Below are 21,408 nucleotides of genomic sequence, written 5' to 3' on the forward strand. Positions count from 1 at the left end.
ACAGCAGTTCAAAACATGTTTGTGAAAGGTGGACAGACTTGGGGCCAAAGCTTGCTCTACCATTTATAAGCTATGCAACCCTCAACACGTTGCTTAAATCGTCTGAGCGTCAGCTGTACACGGTAGTAAGGCAGCATTGCTTAATGGACAGTCCTTGCCTTTACACCACTTTCAGTATTTGACCGTCAAGTCAATCCACTTATTACCTTGGAAACTGCTGAAAAGGTATAACTTTTGGAAATGTACTCAAAGAGGAATAACTTTTCCTACTCAGAGGCCAGCTTCCGATTTCACTCTGATGGGTATATACGAATCATAACACCTTTCTAGGTCTTCAATTCCTTGGTTATTGACTCAGGGAGGGTGGGGGAAGAGTTCTATTACTTGCACTCTGGGATTCCGGGATTGCATTTTAAACTTGAGGACCACCAAGGAGTAGAGAGAGGCCATCATGCTCAGTGGTTTGCTCAAGGTCACACAGAAAAGCGTGCTGTAAAACCAGCCCATCCTAAGCTGGTCCCCAGCAAGTTTGATTTCCCCTTGACTCCACCATGATCTCCTTTCTCCCTCTCCTCATTTATCGCAGCTCAGCCTGACCCGAAGCCACTTCGCTGAATTTTGTCCTGATCATTCTGCAGCCTAACTAGCCCCCCCATCTGAGATCCCTTCTGAAAGTGGTAATTCTACTAACCTTCTCATATCACTTACTCTGCTGCTGATCTATTGCAACCAGTTAATTAATGGGAATTACATAGTGAAAAGGAAAAGAGAAAAAAAAATCCAACACACACAATGTTGGATAAAACTTTTTAAGCTGCAAGTTATTGGTAGTTTTTAACATTATAGTATATTATTTATGAATAAAATATTTATAGTAAAAAGATGAAACTTTGGGACTATTTCCCAAATTTATGGCAGAGGTTGTTGTGGAGAAGGAAGGGAAATGGGGCTGCTGCTGGTGGTGGGGACATAGGATCTTCAAATTTGTCTCTATTGTTTTATTTATTTTATTTAAAAAAATCAGAGGCAGCTATGACAAATATTAATATTTGTTAATTCTAAGTTGTGGATTTTTTTTCTTCTTTTAGATCTCTTCATTTCTGGTATTTTTTTTCTAAACTAATTCTAAAAAAATTTATACCTGCTACTCAAAGAACTAAGACATTTCAGATCTCTTGATGAACATTTCAAATGCTGGGGCAAGGCTTACACTACAAATATGTGTAACCAAAGCCACACTGCTCTCAGGGCTTCTAGTTTTGGATTACAGAAGTTATGGGAGATGGAGCTATTTCGTTTCCATGGCTCATTAAGCCAGGGTTAGGCTAGTGTCCATAATCAAATTCACTGCATTTATCCTTCCTCCTTCCTATGAAATGAGGCCAGACCTTAGGGAAAAGAAAGACTAAAAAATACCCCAAGTCCATGGTAATTCTGCCCATAAAGGAAATTAACACACCTGAAAAGGATTAAATTCTTTTTCCTTTCTAAATGAGCCCCTTCCTTAAGCTTCCTCTGTCAATTGACTGCCAACCCTATTTTGCTAATTCCCATCCCTCATCAGGCTCACTAGGACTTCCTGTTGCAAATTAGTGCTCAGTGAATTTGAGCCTGACATCTCTAAAACACACCCAGACTCCGGGGGGCGGGGGGGGGGGGGGGGGGGGCTTCTGAGCTTCCTGCTAGGGTGCCTGGTGCAAAGCGTACCTAAGCATCGCCAGGAAATGGTGGATCACAGGGGTCTGGGAGTGTTCCAGCCATGAGAAAGGTATATAGCAAGAGACAAAAGGAATCTCTAGGTAGGAAGGAGGGAGAAAGGCGTTTGCCATTTTTTGCTGGAGGAAATGATCTGGACAGAGAATAACGGATAATCACAGAAGGGGAGGGGTGGGGCAGGATGGGGGGATGACAGACACACCGAGAGGAACGGGAACGACCTGGGGAGACAGGTCAGAATGCTTGTAATCAAGGCAACGGAGCAGAAAAGGTGAAGAAGATGGAAACCGTTGGTCTGCGTTGTGTTAACAGGCTTAACATCAAAGTCAGTACTTCTAACCGTTTTGTGGACAAAGCCGTGTGAGAAGTCTGTGGTCCCTGCTTCCTCATCCTCACCCCACCCTCACCCCATCATCTGGTGCACCTTCACATACTCAGCCTCTTGCAGCTGGAGAGGGGGCTCTGATTCTCCTCAGGCCCCTGTAAGATGCTGGGACTGCAGGTTCAGAATTCTTTCTTTCTTTGATGTTAAAAAAAAAGTACTCAGTATTTTTAAAAAGAAGAAGGAAAGGAGGGTGGAAGGGAGGGAGGAAGGAAGAAACGTAGAGAGGGAGGAAGAAAAGAAAGACTCCATTTATAAGGCGCTGTCTGTTACAAAACAAAAATGAAAACAAAACAAAACAAAAATAGCCAATATGAGCCAGGTTACGATGTTGTACGTGGGACCTGTCAGAGGGGGACCTGTCAGAGGGCGCAACCGACAGTACCGCATGGATGCACTAAGTGTACATAGTAAATGTGCTGTGCTAAACTCCTTCTTCCTGTATTTACTCGGTCACATGAAAGGAGGAAGCCCATCTTAATGTAACCTGTACAATTTTCAAGAACAAATGGGAGGGAGAAGAGGGTTCCACCCCAAGTACTATTTGTGTATTTGAAAGGAGTGCTGCTGGCCGTTTCTTCCTTTTCAAAAAGAAACAGGTCTTTGAAAAGAAAGACCCGTTACTGTGCTTCTCCCTCATGCTCCTTTCTTAACAGTCCCTTTAAAATAGGAGCTTCAAACAATGCAATTTATGAAATCCACGTTTTCTGCCAGATTCCGCTTTATGTGCATATGTTCTTTTGTTTCCCTTCTAACATTTCCCCAACTCGGAAACCATTCTTTCTGGTATAGCTGAAGGATATGGATATTAAAATCAGATCAGCAAAAGATGTTATGGCTTTGGGAAGCCGCCAATCAATGCTGTAAAATAAAGCACGTTGTGCACTGATGCCATCAAGTCTACTCTATGGGGTTTTAACATTGCTGCTCGGGGAGGGGAGGGGCCGGGTGGCGCTGGAGTGAGGGTGAAGCTGGCAAAACAGTTGGGAGAGGGAAAGAGAATGAAAGGGTTAGATTAATGGTGGAATTTGCAAGTGGGGACCATTTACACTAAAGAATTGTTTTCAAAGACTTCCTAACCTCCAAGACGTTTTCCAGCGGAGGGACCCTTTGAATTGCAGCTGGAGGTGATGTCCTTGGCGCGGCCTCTGAAAGCTGCAATCACAACCTGCCCACAGCGTTCCCTTTGCAAACCCACGACTTTGTCATTTTCTCAGGCAGATGCACAAACACTCACGAGCCCACAGTGATGCTGGGGTGGGGGTGGGGAAGGGAGGCTGCTTTGTAGCAGCTCTTTTGAAGTGTTTAATTCCTCCTTTGTAATCTATTCATCAACAGGCATTTCAAGCATATCAGTTTTAGCTCAACCATTTCATTCCCGGGGCTTGTGTATATTTTCTCCTGTGGTTCAGGGCCTCTGTCCAGCACCTGGGTGGCACGGTTTGTCTTCTCTGAATTCAGAAATGTTAACCAAATTAAATTCTTCTCTCTCCAGTCCCCCCCCCCACGCCGCTCTTTCTCCCATCCTCTCCCCCCGCCCCTCCCCCACCAACTCAGGTTAAAGTGCCCACTGAGGCCGAGCGGAGGCAAGGGTCTGTGTGCTGGACCCCAGGAGCGCCCGAGTGCCTGTCTTTTGAAACTACAGGAAATGCACAAAAGAAAGAAAAGAGTTCAGCGGGAGCCAGCACTCCCCCGTCTTTGCTTGTTTCCCTTCCTCCCCTCCTCCCCCCTCCCCCCAAGCACCGGCTTTTAATTTTCAAAAGCACTGCAATTGCTTGGTGTGGTTTCAAGAGCTGGGGTGCCATTCTCCCTGATGATGACTCTGCTGACGTCAATGGCATTCTTATCGTGCCTAGTGCGACATCAGAAACCGGCCCTCAGAGGCGCCTCTTATTCACCGAGTCTGGGCTCTTGGTAAAACGTGGAATGGATTTCTGCAATGAAAGGGACTCACTCCTCTTTCCTAGCAAGCGCTCAGCCAGACATCCTCTTCTTCTGGATGGCAGCTTGCCACTTAAGGCTGTTCCTTAGTGGTCTCCCCTGCAAAGACCCCAAAGGGGAGGAGAGGACTAAGTGGATTACAGGGCCTTCTCTGTGTCCCAGCTTTCAGAGACCTGCGTGTGTGTGTGTGTGTGTGTGTGTGTGTGTGTGTGTGTACCTCCACCTAGGCAAGACTGGTTGACCTACTTCTGATTATTCTTTAGGTTTTGCTAAAGCCTTTGATGATTCCCCCTATAACGTGCCATGGACAAGACCCACTCGGTTAAGTGCTCCTAGCTTACTCTCTAGGTCAGAACTTGAGCCCAGGTCCAAAAAGCAAGCCCATTTTCACTTCTCCAGGTTGCAGCAAGCACTCCTCTCCTCTTTTTATTATAAGGAAAACATTAGGAGGTTGAGCAGAGAGGGGAAGGAATCACAGTTGAACAACAACAGTAATAGCAATAATAATGGCTGAGTGTGAAAAAAGCATCATTGAGAATTTAACATTTTCCTCTGAATACTCCTGACTTAAAAGAGGCCTGATCTCAAAGGCTGATGTTATAAGGTAGCCTAGATGCTAAAAATCATCACTCATTTCCCACCCAGAAGTTTGGGGGAAGATGTTATGATGACAATGAAACTTTCATTTGCAGTGGAGTTTATTATGGTCCAAATGTACCCCCAGACATTCTGGAAATGTCTCCAGTTCAAATCTAGATGTTCAAAGACTCAAGATCATTTAACATGATGACAGAATGGTACACATCTAGGCAAGTTTCATCTTCCCAATCTTTGACAGGGACAAATCAAAACGGTCTTGGTGTCCAAATAACAATGGTTCCTCTTGAAGATTGGTGAGCCACGCATAATAAGCTTATTAGGAGCGACTGTACTGGAAAGAAGCCATTTAGCAACATATGAAATGCACAATCATTAATTCCAACTAGAACTATTTAGAATCACAAAGTTAAAGGGCACCTGTTTACATCTGGTTTAACCCTTCCAGCTTCACGTGGGGAAACTAGGCTCAGAGGTGGTTCATGATTTATTCATAGTCACACAACTATTAAGCGTCAGGACTGATAAACTCAAACTATCCCACGCAAAATGGTACGTTCTTTCTACTACAACACTGGGCTCCTGATTATTTAAAAGCCCAAACCCATTTGCCTAGGACCTTCCCATTTTTCATACAAACTTGAAGAATAATTCTGAATTTCTTTATTAAAGTGTGTTTTCAGGAATTTTTGGATGAACAGAGTTCTATGAAATTTCTTTTTTGTTTTCAGTAAGTTCCACAACTAGTGACAAGATTATTTATTATTATTATTTTTTTTGCCACACCCTGAGGCATGTGGGATCTTATTTCCCTGCCTGGGATCAGGATCGAACACATGCCCCCTGCAGTGGAAGTGTGGAGTCCCAACCACTGAACTTGCCAGGGAAGTCCCATGACAAGATTATTAAATAGAATGGAACAAAATAATATATCCATGAAATTCAGGTGGTTTTTTAAAAAGTAATGATAGAGTCTGGGAAGAAAGAGCAAAGATTTATCTGGGTTCCAATATGTGAGCCCCCTGCACCCGGCCATCATTCTGCCTCATTTACTACCTAACTTCCAGCCATCTGATTGTAATGTTGTAATCCTAATGTAATTCATTCGTTCCCTGATTCAAGCCATTGGATTACTGTTTCCTCACTTCTACATAAGATCTTTAGAGACCCCTTCTTCATGCCGCCCCTCCTCCCAGCACTCTCCATATTAGTTTTGCCTTCTCCACAGAGAACTTTGACTACTTTTTTAAGTCACCTTTTGGCACTTTCTTTTTGACAGATATGTATCACATTCTGGTCCAGAATGAAGGAGAAGAGATGAGACAGAGTTGAAAGACGATGGCTTCTGAGTCAGACACACCTGAATTGGAAGTCTGGCTTAACCACTTGCTACTATAAAAATTTAGGGCATGTCTTAACCTGTCAGAGCCTCAGTTTCCTTATCTGTAAAATAGGAATAATAATTCCTACCTTACAGGGCTACTGAAAGGCTTAGAGATGATGTTTACTAAGCTCCTATCACAATGCCTAGCACATAAGAGAAACTTTATTAAAGGATAATGATACAAATGATGATCAAAAAAATAAATGGGGAGAATCATAAAATTGGTAAGGACTAATAAAGTAGCACAAACAGTAGACAGAGGACAGAGAGTATTTCCCCTCTTGTGACCAGAGTTAGAGCTGAGAAGTACCACTAAAACTAGAAGGGTATATTCCTTTAAAGAATTCTAGTGAAAAACAAATTATCTGAACCAAATATATGAGCATAGTCTCATATGATAAGTTTCTATAAAATGCATTTTGCACTGAGCGTTTAATTGCAATTGAATGTCAAGTAGCTACAAAATCTAATTGTGTTCTTAAAAATTCTTCAAGGATTATTTTGAAACTGGTCTGTGAGAGAGACTTTAAAGGTAAGTGCTTAGGGGCTGAGACACTTTCTGGTTCTCCTCTCTCTGAGACAAACTGCCAGTACTCATCTAGGCAATAAGTTAGCTTTGTGTACACCGAGATAAGAAGCCTAAGTAATCCCTTAAACTTAAAGGCAAACCCACAGGAAAAGCTCAAGGGCTTTGGGAAGCCTAGCTGTCCATTTGTAAGCTAAGCCACAGCTTCCCATAAAGCCTATTTTCACTGTATACCATGTTACTGCAAAACTTAGTTCATTTAATTAACATCAAAATGTATCAAAATTTAAATGCTTTCTCTTTGGAGAAATCAATAATCTAATATAAAATGATAATAGCATTTAACTCAGAAACAAATTACAGCCATGCCGGTATAAGGTGACTCACCTAAATTTCATAAGCAAAACCGGAGTGATCTGAGTAAATTCTAGGTTGGATGTGAATCAAGGAAACTTAGATGTCAAAAGACCTGTGTGTGATTCAGAAAAGGGTGTCCATCTTGGTGAGTTAGCCCTGAATCAATCAATTCTGCCTGGGGGACTAGAGAAAAAGCACTCGTCTTTCTAAACGAATCCTTAGGTCTTACCCACCAACCTAATAAAAGTTTTGTACCCAATCGATATTTTAGCCAACTGTGAATGTTTGATATTGCTTCCACTTCACTCAAGCAAATGGAAAGGGTTTAGTCACCTCTAACTACTCCAAACTAATAAGTTAAAATGTAAATTTGATCATGTTCTTCCCTCCCCTAAAACCCTTCACTAGAGACGCTCGATCCATCTAGCCATGCTCCCAGCAGGCAGGCCTGTATAAACCTGAGGAAAGAGAGTCACTTTCTAATTCATCCATCCAAGGGGATGCCCCTTTTGTAATCTATCTGCCTACAGACGGTGCCTTTTAAAAATACACAAAATATGACTTAAATATACAAAAGGCACAGGGGCAGTCCTGTCAGGGACAGTTTAATGCTGATGTGACTATATACTCTCACAGCAATTTGTATTCATATGTTGCCTTCAAGGTATTTGTCATGTATTTTTAAAATTTTTTTTGTGCCCTACTAGACTGTAAGGTAGGAATTGTGACTATATAGGTCGCCTACATATCCCCAAATCCTATTATAGTGCCTGATATACAAGTAGTTGGTCTATAAAAATTTGTCATATAAAGTTGGGTTGTTATGTCATGTTCAATAGTTGCTATATTTCTCACTAGAAGTTATTTTTGAGAGGATATGAAATAATTCCATACCCTCGTGAATGACTTTATCATGGTCATACCCAAACATTATGGGCATTTGGTGAAATGATTAAAACAAAAATTAAGGTCAATGTAACATAGTTACACACACACACGCACGCACGCACACATACATTAATGAAAGGTTTCAAAAGTCCCCTTTTGGGGAATGACTGCTCTTTTTGCCCTTTCCTATTTTTTGATATTACATATATGTGGGATGTAGGATATAAATATCCTCATATAAAATCATGGTTCTCATATATGGCAGTTGTTCTGTTGAAAATAGCTTTATTTGGCTAAAAAAAGAGTTGATGAGTTGATAATCCTATACTGGACCTCTTAATTTTTTATTTTGAAATTCCAAAGTCTGGGAACCATTGACTTAGCAGAATTTTCCCATCGGAACACAGATGAGGATTTTTGTGATGCACGTCTTTGTTTCTAATTGTGCGTGGCTCCAGCTTACAATCCTTCCTTCTTTTACTTCCCTATCCTTATATTTTGACTTTTCTGATGCTCCCTACAACCATACTATTTCCTAACTTTATTATTTTCAATGTGCAATTCTGCATAATGATTGTCCCCACTTTAGGCCTTCCAAATCTATTACATAGTTTATTTCACTTTAAGATAAGTTATTTAAAAATTCCAATTATATACCTTATAAAGATGGGTCTGATACACTCACCCACAGTTCACTGGAATAATTAAAGGCATAACCTTTAAAGGTAAGGTAGACTAAGTTTTCTTTACATACATTAGACCTCCTAATAGTGTGCCAAGGGTTAGGGATCAAAATGGAGCCAGGATAGCGATTTCTCTCAGATTTCGAGGCAAACACGTGGAAGACTGAACACAAGCCACATTCCTCACTTACTCTAGCATTCACTAGAAATATACTTAGCCTTCACTAGAAATCTAATTCCAAATGTGCCATTTGGAAAGCCCTGACCTAAATGACCTTTACATGATTCAATGTACATGTAAGTTGAAACTGAGAATACTACAACTCGAAACTACTCAGATGACCTTATTCAATGGAATAAGATTTCAAATTTTATATTTCAGCTATAGCTTTTAAAAACAGGTAATAGAGCGAAGCATACAATAATGAACAAATGAAGATAACACTAGCCTTATCCTCTCTTTTAAAAAAGTTCCTATTGCTATTCCTGTTACATATACAGCATGGGCCCTCACGGCATTTACTGGCATGTTGATGTGATTAACATTTCCATTTGATTGTGGGAAGTGGCATTGGTTTTTAGCTCTGCTTTGGAGTTAATACCTGATTTCAAGATGATATATTAGAAATGTCCTTGTGAGTCAAACCCCACGAGCTGGAAAAATGATCATGTTGTTACACAGGTTCAGCCTGATTTAACAAAATTTGACAATTTCACTGTTCTAGTGAAGGGAGATCTTCCTATTGCAGCAGGAATTTCTTTATTCCTTTGGCTGAAATTAGCATTGTGATCACTCTATGTCCAAGAACACATTGGCATCAAACATTCTGCCCATCACTGTTTTTCCATTCTCGTATTATTTGGAGAATTGGAAAATTCACCTGAAAAATTTACCTCTTTCTCTCTTTCTCTGTCTCTCTCTCACACAATCTATGATAATCTTGCCATGTCCATGAAACGCAAAAAGAAAAAGGTGAAGATTTTGATAGCATGAAGCAGAAGAGAATGCCCCTCCTCACTGTGACTCATAGCTAGAATTCATACTTCTCTAGTCGGAATAGTAAAATGGTTACTCATTCTACGGTGTAGGAGATCAGCAGCTTTAGAATTAGAAAGACTTGGGTTCAAATTCCAGCTCTGCCCCTTCCTAGCTATGCGAACACAGACAAGTTACTTAACTGCTTTCGGTCTCAGTTTTCTCATCTGTAAAATAGATTTCATAGAGTTGTGGAAGTTCAGGAAGATAATTTACTTGAAGCATTTAGCACAACACCTGATACAAAGGAGGCACTCAGACAACAGGAGATACAGCACTAAACTACAGTGCACTATATCAGGAGAGCAGAGAAGCTTAATTTAATAAACCTCTGGTCTGATCCATTCTAATTCTGACAGTAAACTGTAGGTAAGTGTACTGGGCCCCCTTTATGGCCTTCCCAGGTTAGCTCTCCCCAACTGACCCCTTGGGCACAGGCTACTTTCCCAGCTTCCTGACTGGGGCAGTCCCAGTAAGGTCTTGGCCATCACTGCAATTGCCTCATCTTTTCTGCTTCCCCATCCTTTTTCTGGAGGACCTGGCCTGAGCAACAGTCTCTGACTTGACAGGAACCATCTGGCTCCACGTAAGACATGTGGAACCTGTGGCTTCCCCAGGGACTTCTGGAGGGTCAAGGGAGTCAAGCTTCTGTAGAGCAAACTGACCAATGAGAGACAAAAGATGTTTGGGCAGAAAATCTGCTCACCCCTCTTCCCACAAGTGGAAATGAGGTTCTATACAACCTCATAAGCAATATTTTTTGTAACTTAGCAACTAGCTGTGGCATTTCTTGTAAAGATGTGACAAGCTTGGTAACACATTACTTTGTATTTACTTCTCTTCTCCCCTCCTGCTATTCCCTTCAACCCCACTCTGTTCTTGCTTCCTTGAGATACATGACTCTCCCTCTCCCATAAAACGTTAGCATGTAAGCTATCTCTAAGAGAATCTGGGGTAAGACTGAGGTTTAGGAAAAACAAGGCAACTGCAGTACAAGAATGAGACAGAGAAAATTCATAATTCATTAATTCACCAATTCAACTTATCTATAATTCCTTGGATTGCCTCAACAGTAGAAGCTCTTAAGGCCACATTCCCACCTTATTAACAGAGAATAACTGATCCAGTCAGTAGAACAAGAGGATTTTGAGGACAACCCATCATTCCTTTTCTTCCATAGAGTCTAGTTTAACTTATAAACCAAGATGTTTGGAATCACTTAATGCTGTCTTGCAGGAGAGAGAGAGAGAGAGAGAAGGAGAGAGATATTGAGAGATTTTTCTCTTTGAAAAGCCATGTTCCTTTGTATTTAACTAAAATGGAACAGGATGTTAAAATGCAACTCTGGCATTTTTCTTTCCTTCAGAAATATGCCCGCATTTTATAGAGTAAGCTATATATTGAGGTTCCACAAAAAACGAAATGCAATTTTCACATTAAACATAGATTCTAATGGCTGGCATTTCTCCTAGTGCTGGCACATAATTATCCATAATTGCAGTTTTTCCAACAGGGGACCCACAGTGGTCAGTCTGATTCATGCCACACTGTATGACCCTTTCACATAGTGACAATGGTCTTCAACTCCAGTGCCCATGGCTGCCATCTTCCTTCAACTTACATGGAGCACTTTTCCTCTCATGCTTCATGACATCAAATATATGAGCTTTAGCTTGTTATTCAGTCTTCTTTCATCCTCATTTTCTGTATTTTTTACGACTGTTTTTCACATCGGCACATTTGCTGAGTTGGCGCCTCACAGGTGGTTTGGTCTGTGACATATTTTAAGAGCTATGAAACCATGGGCTCAGCTATTGGGTTGCAATGAGTTACATAACGCATGTGCAGTTCAGTGCACTAACAAGAGGATTTTCCTAAGACCCCAAATGACCCAGGAAACTGATGCACAGAAGGGACTGCACCTCATTAAACATCCCCTGACCAGGATGCACTTATCCTGAAGGACATGACCTTACTTTGAAGGATGGTGGTCTGTGGAGAACAGATCTGGTAATCATCTAACTACACTAAAGCACATTTATTTCTGTTGCTATTTGGTTCATTTTATATTGGTTTGGTTTGTTTTCTGTTCTTAGCAATCAGGCCATTTTATGAGTACTTTGGCGGGCAGTAGGAATAGTTGTTTTCTCTAGGAAATTTCTAATCTTTCAAAGACAGCAGAGATGTTATAGGCATTATAAATTCAATTAAACGTGGTCCCTGGTCCCAGGATGATGGTTAGAACCCTTTTTCTTTTTCTTGCCACTCCATTTAATTTACTTGGAACCAAGGAGAGAAGTGTGAAACTCCAGCAATATTAAGATAAGTTGAAATTCTGGGCCAGGAAGTATAACCCTCTCTGGTCTGGGCTCATTTTCCAGAAAGGCCTGTCATTGGTATAGGAGGATAAAGTCCATCCAAGTTTTATTTATCTCATTATTCTGATAGTTCATTCATTCTTTCAACACATATAATATCATCTGTGTGCCAGGCACTGTGACACATGTGACAGGGATGACATGTCGAGCAAGATCCCTGCCCTATGACGACCCACCGTAACATCCTGTTGAAATAGAGGTTTTAGCGTTCATTTTCCAAGTCTCTGTGTACCAAAGGATGAATAAGAAGAAGCAAATAACATCAATTTATTCACAGATTGTTTTTATCCATTCATTCAAGAACCATTTACTGGGGACTTCCCTGGTGGCACAGTGGTTAAGAACCCTCCTGCCAGTGCAGGGGACATGGGATCGAGCCCTGGTAAGGCAAGATCCCACATGCCGTGGAGCAACCAAGCCCGTGCGCCACAACTACTGAGCCTGTGCTCTAGAGCCCTCAAGCCACAACTACTGGGCCCGTGTGCCACAACTACTGAAGCCCACGTGCCTAGCGCCCGTGCTCCGCAACAAGAGAAGCCACCACAATGAGAAACCTGTGAGCCACAATGAAGAGTAGCCCCCGCTCGCCACAACTAGAGAATGCCAGCACGCAGCAATGAAGACCCAATGCAGACAAAAAAAAAAAAAAAATTACGAAAGGTCTACCATGTAATAGATGTCACACCAAGTGCCAGGAAACAAGGATAAAAAATACTGAGGCATCTAGAGATCATATGAAAAAATGACTCTGGCTACAGAAATATTTTAAAAGCCTAAATGGTAAAGAGCACCCTAAACAAAGTTGAATTAGAATAAAGAAAACAAAATGTTTGCATACAAGGCTCATTTTCTTAACAAAACATTAACATGTTGATAAAAAAATATATACAAAACTCCCAAAAGGATAACTGTTTTAAAGAATCTTTTACATTCATTTTAAAAAGTGGGAAAAAGGTGACCAATAAACATACGAAAATGTGACCTACCTCATTTATGATTAAATTAGATTGGCAAAATATTCTGTTTGTGAATCCCAGAGTCAGTGGACGTGGGAATACAACAATATCTTATGCTGATTATGGGATTCTAACTTGAAGTAGTCTTTTTGGAAGACAGTCTGGCAATGTCCATGAAATTTTTAGATGCAATTTCACTGCTAAACACTTATTCAATGAACATATAAAAGGACACAAAAATGTTCAGGTAGAAGGAAGCTTGCAGTGTTATTTGTAGTAGTAAAAAACTGGAAATGATCTACAGGTCTATCAATAGCATTAAATGGATTATTGCACATACATAGGGAAATACCATGTGTCAGGTAATAAGAATAAGATGTAGATCATTATTTATATAAACACATACAGAAGAGCCCAAAGATATACTGTTAAATTAAAAAGAGCATGGTGCAGAATAGTATGTGTAGTACTCTCTGGAAGGATATGCAAGAAACTAGTAACACTTTACTCTAGACCGTCATGACCCATCAATTAGAATTGGTACAAGGGACACCTATATGCTTTCCTGCTCTCTCACGTGATAACGTTTACTGTAAGTGGGCTCTGTCTGAAGGATGTGCTGGTCCAAGATCTTTGAAGATTTGCATACAGCTTGAATCAGGAAGAAATGAAGATCAATACATGTTTTCAAAGGAAGGAGGACTTAAAGAGGGCCGAGAGAGAGACAGAGGGAGAGAAGCATAGTAACAAAGGGTAGGTAGGGGAATCAACTCATCCCAATTTGCCCAGGACTTTCCTAGTTTTAGTCCTGAATGTCCCACATGCCGGAAGCTCTTCAGTCCCAGGCCATGTGGAACTGCTGGTCTCCCTAGCCAACCCTGAAGTTACTACAGAGACTTATGCATTTACTGAAGGCATAGGAGAAGCTGACATACTTTCTTTCCTGCCCACATTCCAGCTTCCCTGTACCTCTACCTATATGTCAAAGGGTCCACACAATTTTCCCTATCCCAGAATTCCACCTCTATCCTTTGGTGCAAGGATTTCGAGTTTGCTTTGGTGATGTCACCTTTGGGATTAGGATCTAAAACTGGGGGTTTCCTGGAGTTTGTATACAGCTTTCCAGCAAAAAAGAAGCTATTGTGAAAGAACTGGGAGGGAAGGAATTTGGATCTGAGGGGGAAAAAAAGTTATTTGTAGGTCTGGGAATAATAAAGCCAAAGAGGTTTTCAAGGTGACAAAAAACTTCATGGTATGGATGGGAAGGGATAAACCCATATTCATCAGAAAAAGTGAACTGATATCTATGAAATTAAGTGAAATAAAAATGGGGGGCATCTTAGGGGCAAACTCTCCAAACAAAACACACCAACCCTTAGGAACCACTGGATGTAATTAACAATGTAGATGCTTCTTCTGACACTGTCTATATGACCCAGGACACTCTGGAGGGAGTAACTAACAGCAGAAGACTTAAATTATCCCCAGTGGCAGGTGCCGTGGTGTGTGCACGCGATCGCCCTCATCAACCCTAACAAGGTTTAAGGAGAAGTCCCTGGGGAATCTCATTGTTTACAGTGTCCATGGCAAGAGGGAAGCCAAACACTGGGGACACATGTTACTTCCCTTTGGTCCCTGAAAGTGGGTAATGTTTCCGATTTGGGAACAAGGGCATCAGAAGCATAGCTATTCAGTGCATGTGTTTCTCATGACGATGTTGGTATTCCTCTCGTGTACGTCCCGTCCCCGCAGTAACCATTTACTGAAGGAAAGCTGAAGCCCTTTCAGCTTGGTTGCATTTTCTAAGATTTCCTACAGAAAGAAATCCTCACTGTGATTTACAAGCTATCTAGTCTCCGGCCGTCAACACTTTTGCCCTTTAGTGGGTGGGCGTGTTGCTTTTTGCATTGATACCTCAGCAGCCTCTGCCACTTCTTCAAAGCCATGCAATCCTTTAACTAATATTTGCTAGGGGGTGGGCGCTGGAATTTCACAGATGAGGAAGACACAGATTTCAGTCCCAGGAGGTAATGGTACATGAGGGAAAAAAGACAAGACAACTAATACTAGGACATTGTAAGATGAAAGAGGTGTGTGCTTGATTTTATGGACATATAGAAGAGGAAAGCTTAAACTCAGGAAGAAGTCAGAAATCGCCATTTTAAGGGGCAAGGAGGGACCCTCCAGTTTCTGTAAGAGATGAGGGTGGGGAAGACTTCCAACGGTGGCAGAACAGTATAAGCAGAAGCTACAGAGGTGTGGGAGAGCAGAGCTTGATCAGGAAACTACAAACTGTGGACTGGAATCCAGGGGGCCACAGGATGGAAGGAAGGAACTTGAACTGGTTTAAGTGAGAGCAGACAGTGAGGGGAAGGGGGAAGAAAGGGCACTCATTAACTGAGACTTCATTTTGTACCAGACTTTTTATATTTGGTATCTCGTGTGATTATTCCAATAACCTCCTAACAACGTCTGTTACTCCATCATGCAGATGAGGAAACAGAAGATGAGAAAGGTTATACACCTGGGCTGACCCACAATTTCAGGTCAGGTGTATCTAATACCAAAGCCCCTGGTCATTTTATTACAGGACACTGAAGGTAAAGAAGCCTAAGCTTTCCCCTGAAGGCACTGAGGGCTCTGACGGGTATCAGCAGGAGAGAGATATGATTAGAACTGCATTTCAGAAAAAAATTACTCCGACAGTTACATTCAGGAGGGGGAACTGAAGCCAGGGAAAACTGGGAGGGAGCTTTCCCAGGAGGACAGAGAAACATTTTTTTTTTCTTTCTTTCTTTCTTTTTTTTTTTTTTTTGCAACAAAGGTCAGCATCTCGTGGCTCGTACAGAAAAGTTGAGGATTTCTTAGGACTTGATTTGTCATTCTTGCATTTATGTTTAGAAACATGCAAGTGTGAAATGTAAGTTACAAAACTGATGAAGTTGGATCCTGGACACTCTGGTCCATCTTAGAAGGGAGCGGGGTTGGGGGAGGGGCTAGAGGGCTAAATAATGATAAATTTCCAAAATTGAGAAACACAAAATGCATACAGATACAGTCCCATATAGATGGCCAGGCTGGCAGAAGACATCCATTCTTCTTAAGGGCAACAGCTGGAGACATTGGAAAAAGATGAAGCAGTTGCAACTTGCCCTGATGTAATTAATGCCAAGGGTTATTATCCTCCTGTTAAGTGATCCTACTACTTTAGAAGTTTGAGGTGATGGCTGGCCTAAGAGCTTTCTTTAGCAGTATGTCTCAGTGTAGCTATAAATTTCCGTCAAGTCATGTCCTGCAAATTAGGTCTAGTTAAAGAGCTCAGGAATAGGAGAGGGGAGTGGATTGGGATCTACATTCAGGGCTGGCAAAGTTAATTTACTTCTTGAATTAAAAATTTGACAGCATTATAATGCCTCTTTGGATTGGAAATATATCTTTTTCAGATATACATTCATTTTGCACAAATGAAGGAGGTAAACCAAAAATCAGAGTGTTGTTCTTAAAGACTGCTTTGTTATAAGCTCTAGTCCAGAAGGCTAGAAATTGTTTTTGAAAGAATTAGAAAAACATTTTTCAGTGAAAATTTTGTGGCTTGATCTTGTTCAGAAATACATGTTCTGTTGTATACATATAAGATGTACACAGACCTCTGTACTTTATAGTAGGTAAAAGTGTTTGCACCAGAGGGTCAAGATTTTGAGATGCCAAGCAAATATTCTTATCATCAAGATACGGTTACAGGAACTAAAGAAGTAGTAATATTCCTTGACGTGATTCTGTCATAAAAGGTTAAAACCTTTACCAGATTTACATCTCAGAGTCAAGGAGATAGTCATTCTTTGAAGGTTGCAAAAGTCTGGCTAGATTCAGGAATCATCAGTGTTCCTTTGAAGGGAAACTTTGTTCCTTTGAAGGTAAAAATTATACCTATGCATACGTATTCGACTTGTAAAATCAGAAAGAATCCTCCATCTATAAAGTATAAGTAGTTTATACATACTGTAAGTGGATATTTTACTTGTGTGGCAGAAAGAAAGTTCCAGAGGTTTCAGGATCTACAGGTAGTAAAAAAATGCAATATAACTGGTAAAATGGCAACCAGTCTGGTGATCTTTAAATGCCTAATAAAAAACATTTCCTACAAACACTGTTACTTGAAAACTCACAATTAGATAATCATTTCTTTGTACCTACAAAATAGAAATATCCCTCAAAGTAAATTATACCACAGTCTAAATAATCTTTCAGTTCCTTTTCTGCAGCTAACCTACTTGCCCAAATGATTCTGACAGCAATTTTCAGGAAGTTCACACCTAAAACCATCTTTAAAAAGTAGTTTCGGCTACACCTGTAATTCACTGATGAGGCCCGGAGAGGTAAAACAATTTTTTCAAGGTCACAAAGCCATAATCTGTCATCAACAAAATCAAGACTATGGTCAACTTCAGGATCTTGTTTTTGGATGTTTTGTTGGTCCTGAGGCAGTTCCTGAGGGCCCTGTCCTGGAAAGTAAATGAGGTAAAGAGGCAACCAGGTGGGGCTGGTGGCCCCCGGCCGCACTTCATCTCAAGCAGGTCTGCTGTGTTACACAGAGTTATATACCAGGCTTCTTTCTGAATAACATTGATTTGAAGGAAGACATCTTCTGCTAAATGAAATTTTTAAATGAGTACATGCAGGACCTTGCTGATAGATTGGGCATGTGGAAGAGAAGATGTCCCCACATCTGTGGGAACTCTACATGTTTCAGAAGGCCAGAACTCTGTCCTACTCATCTTGGATTTTTCCCCAGAATCTAACTTGGTGTCTTGGGGCCTCATTGTTATAGGGTATGGAGGTTCTTGTAGTTATACCTCCAGGGGATCCCTTCTGACCTCAGATGATTTTCTAATTATCTCCTTGTTTTCTTCCACAGACCCATGGGATGTGGTTAGCTAGTGTCTCTTAAGGCCAGCCCTGACTTTTTTGTGACACACCTACTTTCAAGTTAGGGACACAGTCTCCTAAACTGGACCCACCCTTTTGTTTCTGCACAAGCCTTGAAACTCATCTGACTGACTGACTGAATATTGGGTTGATAATAACTGCAGGGAAAGAGCTAAGAGGTAGCAAACGTAACAATGATGAAATGACAAGGTCATAGCATTCTTGATATGTTAGGAAGGTAAATGAGTTCAACCTCATTTTCCACTAGTCTTCTTAGAAATTTTTATGATTGCTTTCTCTTTTCTTTTGTTTACTATTTTATTCCTGAGCTACATTTCATCTTTTCCTACCTATAAGGAGAGTCTAAATTTAGTTTTCTTTCTCCCAACCTCCAAGCTCTCCAAACTCACTTTCCTTCCTCTTTCAATTCTAATTGCAAATTGGGTCAAGAAGGCTTAACAGTCCCAGACATTATGTAGTATTTCCATCTCAAAGCAAACTCCAGGTTGTACTCTTCAAATTTAAAGTCCTTTTCACACTTTTATTGTGGGGGGGGGGGGGAGGCGGATACCTGACCTCAGGCAATTAGTGACTAAATGACTTGTTTTCTTGCTAAGTTTTGCCTAAAGGTGGGCCCCTTATACAAGCACACAAAGGGTAGAAACCACACCAATTAGTGGCTCTCAAGCTGGGTGGGGGTCTGAGAAAAGTTTTCTATTAACACTTTTCTAATGTATATTTTCACTTCAATAAGTATCTTTAAAAATTATGCTTCTCCCATCACGAAGACCAAAATCTCTTTCCCAGAGATCATCGCAATTAAAAGATCTTCCATAGAATAAGACTTTTTAAAGTTAGTGTCTCCATTTTTCAGAAATCTTTCCTGAAGGTATTTGCTTGGGGAATATGAAAGAAATTTTCCCCACTAAAATGGGATTTAATAACGATTATAAAGAATGATCTGTAAGTAATGGATTATTTGGGGGTTACATGGGAATAGAAAGTAGGATTGGGAAACATGTCCTAAAATTTATATTCATAAAAAAAACTTAGTGCCTAAAGAGGCACTAAGTTACTTTTCCTTCCCTTTCTTTTCCCTCACCCCTTCCTTTCTTCCCCTTCCCACCCTCTCTCTTTTTCTCCGTCCCTCATCCTTCCTAGAACCCGTAAATGCTCAGTTATCTCCAAACATTTATCCAAATTCAAACTCCAGTCAATTTGATTTGCTTTTACAGTAAGGGTAAAAGGGTTCCACTTTGAAGAAAACTAAATTTAAATGTCACCATCAATAAATCAACTAAAGAATCAAGGAGATTTATAGCATGGGGAGAGAAATTGATTTAGCATAGGGATTAAGAGGTTATTGAGTCAGCCAGATGCAGTCTGGACTCCAGCTCCACCATGTATGTCCTTGAGAGAGTTAAACTACACATCCTCCTACGAACAACGGGGATAACACTATCCATCTCCAAGTGTAATTGTGAAGATTAAATGATAATGTGTTCATAAAAAGCTCAGATATGCCTGGAACATAGTAAGTACTCAATAAATATAATTAACATAGTGTTAACATTATAATATCTTATACTATTCATATCATTGCAAAGTAATAAAGCAAAGGACACTCCGGTATTCTACCTAATTATGCAAATGAGTATGCAATAATTTAATTCATGTGCTTCTACTGTGTTTTACAATTATCTCACTCAAGTGAGATAATTTTGTAAAAACTATTGGATGCTCCTGCCAAGTTAGATCTTAGTATCAATAATGAATTGGGAGCAGAAGCAAGAAGAACTACAATCCTGCAGCCTGTGGAACACAAACCACATTCACAGAAAGATAGACAAGATGAAAAGGCAGAGGGCTATGTACCAGATGACGGAACAAGATAAAACCCCAGAAAAACAACTAAATGAAGTGGAGATAGGCAACCTTCCAGAAAAAGAATTCAGAATAATGATAGTGAAGATGATCCAGGACCTCGGAAAAAGAATTGAGGCAAAGATCAAGAAGATGCAAGAAATGTTTAACAAAGACCTAGAAGAATTAAAGAACAAACAAACAGAGATGAACAATACAATAACTGAAATGAAAAATACACTAGAAGAAATCAATAGCAGAATAACTGAGGCAGAAGAACGGATAAGTGACCTGGAAGACAGAATGGTGGAATTCACTGCTGTGGAACAGAATAAAGAAAAAAGAATGAAAAGAAATGAAGACAGCCTAAGAGACCTCTGGGATAACATTAAATGCAACAACATTAACCTTATAGGGGTCCCAGAAGGAGAAGAGAGAGAGAAAGGACCCAAGAAAATATTTGAAGAGATTATAGTCGAAAACTTCCCTGACATGGGAAAGGAAATAGCCACCCAAGTCCAGGAAGTGCAGCGAGTCCCGTACAGGATAAACCCAAGGAGAAACACGCCGAGACACATAGTAATCAAATTGGGAAAAACTGAAGACAAAGAAAAATTATTGAAAGCAGCAAGGGAAAAAGACAAATAACATACAAGGGAATCCCCATAAGGTTAACAGCTGATTTCTCAGCAGAAACTCTACAAGCCAGAAGGGAGTGGCATGATATATTTAAAGTGATGAAAGGGAAGAACCTACAACCAAGGTTATTCTACTGGGCAAGGATCTCATTCAGATTCAATGGAGAAATCAAAAGCTTTACAGACAAGCAAAAACTAAGAGAATTCAGCACCACCAAATCCAGCTCTACAACAAATGCTAAAGGAGCTTCTCTAAGTGGGAAACACAAGCGAAGAAAAGGACCTACAAAAACAAGCTCAAAACAATTAAGGAAATGGTCATAGGAACATACATATCGACAATTACCTTAAACATGAATGGATTAAATGCTCCAACCAAAAGACACAGGCTTGCTGAATGGATACAAAAACAAGACCCATATATATGCTGTCTACAAGAGACCACTTCAGACCTAGGGACACATACAGACTGAAAGTGAAGGGATGGAAAAAGATATTCTATGCAAATGGAAATCAAAAGAAAGCTGGAGTAGCAATACTCATATCAGATAAAATAGACTTTAAAATAAAGAATGTTACAAGAGACAAGGAAGGACACTACATAATGATCAAGGGATCAATCCAAGAAGAAGATATAACAGTTATAAATATATATGCACCCAACATAGGAGCACCTCGATACATAAGGCAACTGCTAACAGCTATAAAAGAGGAAATTGACAGTAACACAATAATAGTGGGGGACTTTAACACCTCGCTTACACCAATAGACAGATCATCCAAACAGAAAATTAATAAGGAAACACAAGCTTCAAATGACACAATAGACCAGATAGATTTAATTGATATTTATAGGACATTCCATCCAAAACCAGCAGATTACACTTTCTTCTCAAGTGCGCACAGAACATTCTCCAGGATAGATCACATTTTGGTTCACAAATCAAGGTTCAGTAAATTTAAGAAAATTGAAATCACATCGAGCATCTTTTCTGACCACAACGCCATGAGATTAGAAATGAATTACAGGGAAAAAAACATAAAAAACACAAACACATGGAGGCTAAACAATGCGTTACTAAATAACCAAGAGATCACTGAAGAAATCAAAGAGGAAATCAAAAAATACCTAGAGAC

The 21,408-nt window shown here is 40.4% G+C and overlaps 1 protein-coding gene across 20 annotated transcripts in view; it reads right to left on the reverse strand.

Moving 5' to 3' along the window:
- PDE4D (phosphodiesterase 4D) overlaps positions 1-21,408 on the reverse strand; it is a 1,112,988-nt gene that overhangs the window by 131,763 nt on the left and 959,817 nt on the right. The window contains exon 7 of one of the 20 annotated variants that reach the window (XM_082382265.1): positions 4,720-10,735. The exons of the other annotated variants lie outside the window; for them this stretch is intronic. Within the exon in view, the coding sequence (XP_082238391.1) occupies positions 10,704-10,735 (32 nt within the window). The 3' untranslated portion in view covers positions 4,720-10,703. Of the gene's footprint in view, positions 1-4,719; positions 10,736-21,408 lie in introns of those variants that run through there. 20 annotated transcript variants of the gene reach the window in all.

Source organism: Balaenoptera borealis, assembly GCF_965194805.1.
Source record: "Balaenoptera borealis genome assembly, chromosome: 2".
NCBI lineage: Eukaryota > Metazoa > Chordata > Mammalia > Artiodactyla > Balaenopteridae > Balaenoptera > Balaenoptera borealis.